This window comes from Saccoglossus kowalevskii, chromosome 22 (genome assembly GCF_978046115.1).
Source record: "Saccoglossus kowalevskii chromosome 22, keSacKowa6.1, whole genome shotgun sequence".
NCBI lineage: Eukaryota > Metazoa > Hemichordata > Enteropneusta > Harrimaniidae > Saccoglossus > Saccoglossus kowalevskii.
The window spans coordinates 16311422-16322772 of record NC_140662.1 but is presented as its reverse complement, the minus strand read 5'-3'; the positions used below and the strand labels follow the sequence as shown (position 1 = coordinate 16322772).

The 11351-nt window shown below is 35.5% G+C and overlaps 1 protein-coding gene across 1 annotated transcript; it reads left to right on the top strand.

The window, feature by feature from the left end:
• Window positions 1-740: 740 nt before the first annotated feature.
• LOC100374203 (SOSS complex subunit B2-like) lies at window positions 741-10240 on the top strand. Its single transcript, XM_002741652.3, has 6 exons — window positions 741-1113; window positions 2162-2300; window positions 6570-6641; window positions 8159-8243; window positions 8688-8820; window positions 9596-10240. The coding sequence occupies exons 1-6, from the start codon at window positions 1023-1025 to the stop codon at window positions 9742-9744; spliced, it is 669 nt and encodes a 222-aa protein (XP_002741698.1). The 5' UTR covers window positions 741-1022; the 3' UTR covers window positions 9745-10240.
• The last annotated feature ends 1111 nt before the right edge of the window (window positions 10241-11351 follow it).

The following is an 11351-nucleotide window of genomic DNA, read 5'->3' as shown; positions in this document are numbered from 1 at the left end:
CGATGAATAAGACCCATGCTAGTAAAACCTAAAATCATTTTAAAAAAACAACAATCATCACCAGTCCCAGGGTGATGTGTACTTTGTGGCCCTGGAATATCTACCGGGAGACTCTACGACTCTATAGAGAATTTTATCTTCTATGTGAGAATCTGACACCAAAGTCTGCTGCGAGTTCATGTTTCTGTGTTCCTGTACTTAAATAATACGTTAATAGATTAAATTGATTGTATTCATTTTTGGAATACCCTTGTTTCTAGTGTGAACGAAATGCGTTTTTCAATTTTATTTCATTATTTGCTGGAAATCATAAATCTGAATGAAATAAGATCCTAGTTGTGATTTTGTTTATTTATTTTGTCATTGTTTCTAAATCTGCATTTAATTATTAATTTTTCATGTATTTTATTATATTCGATTTTATATAATCTCTATTTTCTTGCAGGTTTTTTAAAAGTTTCGATAATCACATGAGCCTACATGGTATGTGGCGGGTGATATTAGTTAAAATAATACATAATAAGTCGTACGTAAAAATAATAATGAAAACAACACACCAAAAATAAAATAAAATATATACAATTAAAAAAATAAGCCGTACAATACATCAGATTGGTGCACGGTCACTTACCGTGGTGCAATACAACGAGAAGGAATGGGAGTAAAGAATGTGTGCCGGGCAGAATAACGCCCTCTCTTGTTACACACATTGACGCATGCGCAGATACATTTCAGAACAACGCATTTGTACAAACCCTTTCCTTTTGACTCTGTCGTCATTCTTACATTTAGGCACTAAAATATTAGGGTTCACGCGTTCATTTCTCAATTAGGATGTCAAAATTGTAAATTGAAGCTGGACTAAAAGCTTTTTGAAGCAATAGGAACACTTTTGGCTGTCTTTCAGAAGGAGAAAGATGACAAAGAGGTGACAAACGGGACACCGAAAATTTAGATTTTAGAACACTTCTTCCGGTTGTATACTGTAGCGAATTTTGTTCTCACTTCAAAAATCATAAATTATGACGTCACAGGAACCTTCATACACATTTATCAAAGATATAAGGCCAAGTCAAAAGAATCTCAACGTTATCTTCATAATACTAGATATAGGTAGGTATCAACAAAATGACAGTGGACTTCCGGTGCGTAAGTGGTCACGTGTACGTATCACGTGCTTCTTGGGGGTCGGAGGTCACATTACAGTTTACATATCATGCTGCCTGGGGTACAAAAAACGTTTACTTTATTTCAGTGGAATTTTGTATGATTTTGTCACCATAAATTCAGTGAAATAAAGAAATAGGGTTTCAGCTTTGCCATTTTATTTAGGACAGCATCTGGATTTATGTTATGTTTAAAGTGTAATTGGAAAGGTTGATGAATACAGTTTCATGGAAGTCTTTTTTTTAATTTTGCTGATAAATTGCCTATTGATAAAAAAAAAGGGGGATCACAGCCAAAATTAGTAAGGTAAACCTGATATTACTTTATGCAGTATGCCACAATTTTCTCTTCAAAATTTTGAGTGAACATTTTCAGTGTCAGTGTTCCTCGATAATAATTTTGTTAATTTTAAACTATGGTATATTGACATAATTTTTTCTTTGTTAAAAAGTTTAGGTAATTTTTTTGTTTAAAATAAAGAGAAATTTAAATAGCAATACATTTTATTTTGGCACTTCTTTTTTTTTACAATTAAACTTCTTTTCCATTGCTTTAATCTCAAAACACAATAACCTGTCAAACTTGTTCAGCTACTTTGCAGATAGGAAGAAGTGAAAAATCATGGAATGTGCTACTGTAATATTTACTTCATACTTATATTAAGCAATATGTATTTCTGATATTTACTTCACAATGTTTGTGGATGATGACCTACTTCTAAATGATGTCCATAATTTGTGGAATTATTCATGGTTTGAAATTACCCGGTACTCTTATCCATTGATGGCAAAGGGACACAATTAATTGTGACCAAATCTAAATAAAATACACCATTGTTTGCTAACAAAGGGTTAACATAATTCAGATAGTGCTTCTGGGGTGTACCAGTCAAGTCAATTTAAGTAAATATCCCATCAACATCTAATCTACAGAATTTACGTCTTCTGGAGCAATTCTCTTTAGAATTTGTTCATGTGCATCTTTTTCTTGACAGGTCGTCCGACTACCACAAAAGATGGCCACGAAGTACGGTCTTGTAAAGTTGCTGATAAAACAGGATCAATAAATATATCGATATGGGATGCTGTCGGTGATCTTATACAGTCTGGTGATATCATTAGATTAACCAGAGGGTGAGTTCTAATACTGTAACTACTGGTATATATTTTAGGTTTAAGTATTGCTACATTACTTAAAAGAAGCTCTCAATTGAGATCAAAGTTTTTTTGCCTCAAACTGAGATCCTCCATCCAAAATTTAGACATTCTAAACATATTTATGTATTTTTGACAACACGCAGATTGAACTGCGGCAGTGAATAGAATGAGAAATGAAAAGATGCAACAGAAATAAATGAACAATATGCAACATTAAACAACAAGTAAAACAAAAATAATTTATTGCTTATAAGGCCAGACTTTTATTACTGTAAAATCTGTATTAAAAGCCGCGGCTTCTAATAAAATGGTACAATGCAACAGAGGGGATGCAGCTTCTATTAGAGCATCTACACATATGAGAAATGGTGAATTTTTAGGTCTCAGTTGTTCAAAAAGAATGGGTGCGGCTTCTATTAGGGATGCGGCTTCTAATACAGATTTTACGGTATCCCTTCTTTTGCGAACCCGCTGAATGAATAAGAGCCGGAAATGAAATAAAAATAAAATTTATCTCAGCGTAATTTCTCACGCCCGCCGACAAAAATTTGCTAAAAAAATTATTTTTATCTTCATTTTTTTTCGACCCGCCGCATAACAAACCCAAGTTGCATTTTCGTGGGAGTATCATGATCAAAGTACCGAAGTCTCGTGCAGATGAGAAACAAGGTTATACATGGAATACAATTTTATTTCATTTCTTCTCTCTGATCAATGATGATTTGACAATCACGCAAATCTAATGGAAAAAAAGAATTAATTTTATTTTTTTCGCCCTCCTCAAAAAAATTGCCTCATAAAAACTCAAGAAACAAGGAATAAAAAAAGTCTGGCCTAATGCGACAAATAAACCGGAAATAATATAAATCATTTTTATTTCATTTCTTCTCTCTGATCAATGATCTCACTTACAATTCTTTGAGAATCACGCAAATCTAATGGAAAAAAAGAATTAATTTTATTTTTTTCCGCCCTCCTCAAAAAAATTGCCTTATAAAAACTCAAGAAACAAGGAATAAAAAAAGACTGGCCTAATGCAAATAAACCAGAAATAATCAACAGTCAGGAATCATTTGAATTAGGATTTCCCCGCCGACAAACACACCTAATACACGTGAACTCAAATTGAACTAAAATGTCAGGGGTTAAACTGCGTAAAATTATTTCCAGTTTTGACAAATTATGGATCATACAAAATCAATAATAATTTACACAGTAAAAATTCATAGTTGTTTGAAAATACTTTTTGTTTGTACATTCATTGTCATCTTCGTCAAAGACAAAACCCTCAAAGTCCAAGTCGACGTCACTGTCGGACAAAATTTCTGCAGCTTCCTCTTAAACTTCGTTGATGTCGCACACAATTTGGACTTAGCACTTTTAATCCACAGATTTCGCAGTCTGTCAGCTTGGCACTTTTAATTCATGTCTAATCACACTAAAGAGACAAAAAAATGGGGTCGATGCTACGATGGCACACGATGCTTTTGTTTACAGTCTGTCAATCATCTTTGACCTTTATGCATCTGCTTTACTGATTGGCTAACGTCACTACTCGTGTTTCATCATAGAGGTCAAGTCTACATTGCTCCTTTTTATCAGACTTGACGCTCATCAATCACAGTGAAAGTTATCATGCAGTAAGTTCTGGCGGTTGAAATGTCTCACTATATGGATATGGAGGTGGGCTTGAAATAGGAAGATTTTATTTCTCCAATGACAGAAGAATAATTTTCATGACAGAAATGCAATAGCGGTGATGAAAGATAGTAAAAATGTTGGCAGTCTTCGGCGTGACATTGCAAAATTGCTGGCCCCAGTTATGAATTCACAAGCTGCTACCAAAAATTTTATATAGCCATATTAACAAGATTTCAACCACTCTCCCAGGTATGGGTTGCTCCAATATGGCAACATTGGTTTCATTGTCGATGTTGCTAAAGCTGAACAAGTGCGACACTGGCTTTGAGGCTCTCCATATACTGTAAGATTTGCTTGAATCCATTCTGAGGAAGCACAAACCATATGGCCGGCCCTTTTCAGACCCACGGCATATTTCAAAAAGAGAACAATCGTTTCTGCTTTAATATACATTTTTGTAGACTTACTGACAGTTATGATTCTGATAAAAAATCTTGAAAAATAAATGTAAACAAGTCATTGAAAATGACACAGTCCCCGTTAAATTTTTGAAAGTTCTCTTTGTGCTCGTCATATTAAAGCGGAGGGGTTGTCGCGAGCGTGTCCTTGAAACTTGAGTTCCATGTGACGTATACAGCAGATTGTTTATTTACATCAAAACACGTGTTCCGTGTAGTAGTAATATGGTCAAAAATAAAAACAGTTATTTGGCCATCTTTGATCTGATTATGAAACACACTGATGTGTATGATGTATGTGCCAAATACGAATGAAAATGGTACATAAATAGTGGAAATATAGCAGTAAGGCCAAAAAGTCAGATGGCTGTCAATCGGCCATCCTTGACCAGTTTTTGAGATAAGTTGTTATGGACATGCAGCCTAACATGTATAAAGTACATGTATGTGCCAAATTTGAATGAAAACTGACAGAGCACGTCCAAGATACCGCATAAAAAAAAAACAAGATGCCTGCCAGTCGACCATCTTTGATCCAATTGCGAAATAAATCGTCATGGACATGTATCCTAACATGTATAATCTATGTATCAAGTTTGAATGACAGCTGACAAAGCATGTCCAAAATGCAACATTTTCAAAAAACAAGATGGCTGCCAGTTGGCCATTTTGAATCGAATCGCTAAACCACTGCATGTGCATATGTCCCACATAAGGTACTAGGCACATGCAAAAAATGAACGGAATCGGTCCACAGGATTCTGAAATATGACTCTGGACAGACTGACGGAAGGACGGACGGACGCACGGACAGACACACGGACAGACGGACGGATAGACTCAGGAACTCACGGACGGTCGGGGACATATATCCAAACATGTATGATCTATGTTACAAATTTGAGTGAAAACTGACAAAGCATGTCCAAAATATTACATTTTCAAAAAACAAGATGGCTGCCAGTCGGCCATCTTTGATGCAATTGTGAAATAAATTGTCATGGACATGTATCCTATCATATATAATCTATGTACCAAGTTTGAATAAAAACGGACAAAGCATGTCCAAAATAAAACATTTTCAAAAAACAAGATGGCTGCCAGTCGGCCATCTTTGATGCAATTGTGAAATAAATTGTCATGGACATGTATCCTATCATGTATAATCTATGTACCAAGTTTGAATGAAAACGAACAAAGCATGTCCAAAATAAAACATTTTAGAAAAACAAGATGGCTGCCAGTCGGCCATTTTGAATCGAATCGCTAAACCACTGCATGTGCATATGTCCCACATAAAGTACTAGGCACATGCAAAGAATAAACGGAATCTGTCCAAGGGATTCTGAGATATGACGCACGGACGGAGACCGAATTATAAGTCCCCGTTTTCAGACTTCCTCTGAACGGGGACTAATTATGGAAACAGCGGTGAAGGCAGAAAGCGAAATTACCTATTTTGCTGTCACAGCTATTTTGTGTTCACCCCTTGTTTCACGCAATTGACAATTATCTTTCAAGAGTTTTTATCAGAATCACAACAGACTGCAAGGAATTCAACTATTAATACAACGAACAAAAAATAGTTTTTTTTTAGTTTTTTTTATAATGCGTGTAGGAAAAGAGCCCCTGGGCATATGCCTGCGGACATGACCTCAATTTCTTTATTGTATCAAAATTGTGGGGTGGGCGTTTGCCCGGGCATGGCCTCTTACCCGGATAAATATACTGTGGAATACTTTATTTTCGCTGGAATTAATTTTCGCTGAAAAGGTTTTAAGGGCGTTCTTTATGGAATTTATTTTCACTGATTTTTGATGAGTTGAATGTGAAATATAGGAAAAAAAGCATATTCGCTGGATTTTATTTTCACGGAATCATCCCTAAAATAAAGTATTCTACAGTAGTACATTCTACACATGCATTCAACCATAGTAGTTCACAATCTGCATAAAGACAAAGAAACATATGTGGATTTAAATGAATGAACACATGGCCAAAACAATTGGTGATATGACGAAGATAGGTATAAACCTGTTTTTTGCATCACAGGTACTGATGAATGTAATATTAAATGTAGTACCAACATTTTTCATTCAAGATAAAATCATTGCACCAATCAATAACTATTGTTCATTCCTTGTAGGTATGCTTCTATGTGGAAAGGTGGTCTGACATTGTATACTGGTAGGGGAGGGGAGTTACAGAGAATGGGGGAGTGAGTATATGCAGTTAGGAAATTCAATTTTTCTTTAAAGGGCGGTAGTCGTCGCGCCACGCATGCGCGAGATATACTGGATTCTGCCGTAAATTCGCCCAGGGCCGTTAAACGGCAGTTCAGGTTTTTAAAAAAATAAATTGGGACCAAGAAACCGCCCAGGGTGATTTTTCGGCAGTTTTTTTAAGGTGTTATTTTAATCTTTTCTGATGCCTAAAAGTTCCGCTGAAGTCATTGACGCCTATTCAAGAGTATTGATGTTTATTGCGACTAGCATGAATGGGTTAGCTTCGTTTCGACAATGAGCTGTTATCACTGTAAACAATGTTAAATTATTCTTCAAATGCTCAGTTTATCTTTTGAAAACAACTATTTTTTTTATTTAAAAATAAACCATGCCGCTTTTCCATCAAAATCCAAGCCAAAAGATTGTACAACAACATCGGCAAATGTCTTCCGTGCTGCGTTCAATAACATTAACACGTTGGCATCATCCATCGTTTTCATTGGTTAATTATCGATTTGACCTGTCAGGTCAAAGAACACATAATCAGGTCAAACATGGCGGATATTCATTTCTACAGCATCGAGCGCTGAAAATGCGATCGTAATCATTTGCTTACGATGACACAAGTTGAAATTTATTTGCATTTCAACAATTTTATTTTTTGCACGTAATTATAATCATTACTAGGTAATAAGCAACAATTGTAAAACGCAGCATTACCAGATTGCGATACCGCGATCATTTGCTACTAAGCAATGCAGTTCGTTTTTATTTGAAACGTCTTTTACTAATAAAATGAAACAATATAATTGTATGTGGCGCATGAGGTTCATTAATGTGATTTTTTTGGAGAAGGTTGCACTGTCTAGTTTTTAATCCAACAAGAAAAAAATGTATAAAATTTTAGATTAGCTTCTGTAATAGTTTCTTTCGTTTTGTGTGGTCCAACTGCCGGCGTTGAAAATCGGCTTAGGTGGAATTTTCAATGAAAATATAAGCCCCCTAAAAATATTTGATGATAATTTTTTGAAAATTTGAACCCCAAATAACGACCCACCAGCCGTGAAACCGCCCAAGGCGATTTTTCGGATGGTCGAATTTACGGCAGAATCCGGTATTGGTCTCGTATGAAGAAAGATGGTGACATTGGCTGTGGCGCAGATCAACAAGTAGATATTACCAAGCTTTAATAAGGTATTTCTTAGGTGATTGGAAGGTATTGAGGGAGTCATCGGCAGTAATTAGTGCAAGTCATGCCCAAGTCAACTTCATACTTGTGGTTTCCATTCGACAAGTGCATTGGATTGTGGGAAAATGAATGTTTATCAACACAAATGTCGCACATGTGCAGCGTGACGACCACCTCCCTTTAGTATCTCTAAAATGTTGACATAATTTTCAATGTTAGTATTTGAGGCCTGGCATGGTATAACTATCATACCAAAGAAAGCCGAGGATGAGCTTGTCCCTTGTGATTAAGATTAACCAATAAGTATGGTGCATTTTACAGGTTCTGTATGGTTTTCTCAGAATTTCCTAACATGAGCGATCCGAATCCCGAATTTGTTGCTATGTCACAGGCTCAGATCAAAGCAGTATGTATTGGTATCTACTCTCTTGTCAATAAATTTTATTTCATGTGTGATTTTATTCTCGATTGCTGTCTTTCAGACAAAAAGTTGTATTTTATTTTCCATTCACTGCAAGATCTTGGGTTATGCATAAAATTGAACGTAAAAATGAGACAAAGGTCATAGTGGCGTAATGACGTCAAAACATTGTGTGGGATTTGACAAACATATTTTATGAGTATTTCCATGCTTAATGATGTGCTATACACATTTGATGATTGTCAAAAAATTAAAGCAATTTGCAGTATGTTTTATCAACACTCACTTGCCGTGAAGCATGACCCCTCCCCCAAGGGGCTGACCTGATCTTTGTTGTATTTAAAGTGATGTGCTTAAACTACCAACTCTAGATTCATAGTATTCTCCACATTAATTTTCATTTTCTTATTTGCATTGTTATCTTATCAGACCATGACAGGAGAATCGTCAACTAACCTGCCAATTCAGGATGGCACTTCAAGTAATACACAACCACCTACCATAATTCCTGGCCGTACAGGGTTGTTAGGTGCAGGGCCCCCTGGTATGGAAATGAGGATAGGTAAAGTGAAGGGCTGTAGCATTAAAGGGCCAAATGTCATTCATCACAAATTCACATTTGTAATACTGAGCCAAAATTTATCTTTTATGGTAAAAATGAGTAAACACTTGGTGATATGTCATGTGACGTAGCATATATATATGATAATGGCAAGCAAACAGCTGGCCATACCAACAATTTATTTCAAGCTATATCTAGGTGTAGTTTTCATAATCTGATTTTCTGAGTTGAGGACACTGGGCGCTTACGTGGTCCAGTACGGTATATGCATATTACATTAACATTTTACTCTGAGTTTCAGAGAGACCTAAATGACAAAATGGCTAGCCTGTTTTGTGAAAAATGGATATATTTGCATAATACCGGTAGATGCACACCTCCAATAGAATCTTATGTAAACCTGCCATTGTATGCATAGTATGCAAAAAAGAAACTCATTTTGACCATAGAAAGATAATAATAGAGCACATGCAGTGCTCCTTTACATACTAAACTCACTTTATTTTGTTCATTTAGTACAATCTGTTTCCCCACTCAAATAAATATTTTTTAAAATTCAAATAATGCTATTTTTGATTTTCCCATCACAGAATTTTTTTTATTAAGCTTGAACATTTTTTTTCTAACATTTTTAGCTGCACATACTGAATGTAGATTCTGCCTGAAGGAGTAAACCTTCTTCCAGACTCTAGCTCAAAAAATTAACCACATTTACGACACTCCTTCTTTAGTGCATGTTTTAGAAAAATTCTCTTGTTTTTCTCTCATTCACCAGGTAACAATGGTAACCAACCTCCATATAAGGGTAATAATGGCAGTTATGACCAATCTCCACCGGTCATGGGAGGTGGACGCAATAGAGGTCGAGGTCGTGGTGGTAATGGGAATAATGGACGTGATTTGAGGGGTCGCCGAGGAAGATAAAAAAACAAATGGGTGTTGCCACCATAAGGTTACAAGTACACAGCCCAAGGGTTGGTTGTTTGATGGATCACAGAAAAACTTTATGTATTCATTAATAAAGTCGAAAAATAATAGGAAAATTTTCTCAAATCATGAAAATATTGCTTATGAATAAAGCAACAAAACTAGTTTTTGTACTTTCAATTTGGTTATAGATTTTAAATTATTTTTCTGGTTTTATGAAACTAAAATTATTTTTCATGATTTCCAGTGTTTGCAGTTGTGTTTGCCATTACTCAGAACTGCTACCAACTTTTTAATGACGAGAGCTCAACTAACAAATTTACTTAGGTCATTTGATTACTTACAAAGAGTGATATTAATGTGCGTTACATTATACGATATGATGGAAGTAAGATTAATTTAGTTTATTGACGTCAATTTGAATTGCAAATATTTATAACCTTATAACAGTATATAGCAGCGGGTTGTTAATAAATACTAATAAAATATTGTCTATGTTGGTGTTTTTGTTGGGTCTACATCTCTTTGGCTAATACAGTAAACAATAAGAACAATTGAAATGTGTTCCAAATTCTTGATATTTTGCCAAAATGATGTTCCCTCCAATGCATCACAAAGCAAGTTATCTGCAAGTTCCCTATAGATTAGTCAAATAATGCAAGAAAAATTTAGATACCTAAAATTTGTCCTCAAATGCATCACAAAGCAAATTACTAAAAAGCGTGTGTATGGGAGGAGGCCTTGTTTCTATGGAAATGGCAAGTTCCCATAGTGTAAACTTGCATACATAATGCAAAAACAACTTGAGATACCTAAAATTTGTCCTCAAATGCATCACAAAGCAAATTACTAAAATGCGTGTGCATGGGAGGGGGCCTTGTTTCTATGAAAATGGCAAGTTCCCCATAGTGTAAAGTTGCATACATAATGCAAAAACAACTTGAGATACCTAAAATTTGTCCTCAAACGCATCACAAAGCAAATTACTAAAAAGCATGTGTATGGGAGGAGGCCTTGTTTCTATGGAAATGGCAAGTTCCCATAGTGTAAACTTGCATACATAATGCAAAAACAACTTTAGATACCTAAAATTGTTCCTCAAACTCATCACAAAGCAAATTACTAAAATGCGTGTGCATGGGAGGGACCTTGTTTCTATGGAAATGGCAAGTTCCCATAGTGTAAACTTGCATACATAATGCAAAAACAACTTGAGATACCTAAAATTTGTCCTCAAACGCATCACAAAGCAAATTACTAAAAAGCATGTGTATGGGAGGAGGCCTTGTTTCTATGGAAATAGCAAGTTCCCATAGTGTAAAATTGCATACATAATGCAAAAACAACTTTAGATACCTAAAATTTGACCTCAAACGCATCACAAAGCAAATTACTAAAATGCGTGTGCATGGGAGGAGGCCTTGTTTCTATGGAAATGGCAAGTTCCCCATAGTGTAAAGTTGCATACATAATGCAAAAACAACTTGAGATACCTAAAATTTGTCCTCAAATGCATCACAAAGCAAATTACTAAAATGCGTGTGCATGGGAGGAGGCCTTGTTTTTATGGAAATGGCAAGTTCCCATAGTGTAAACTTGCATAC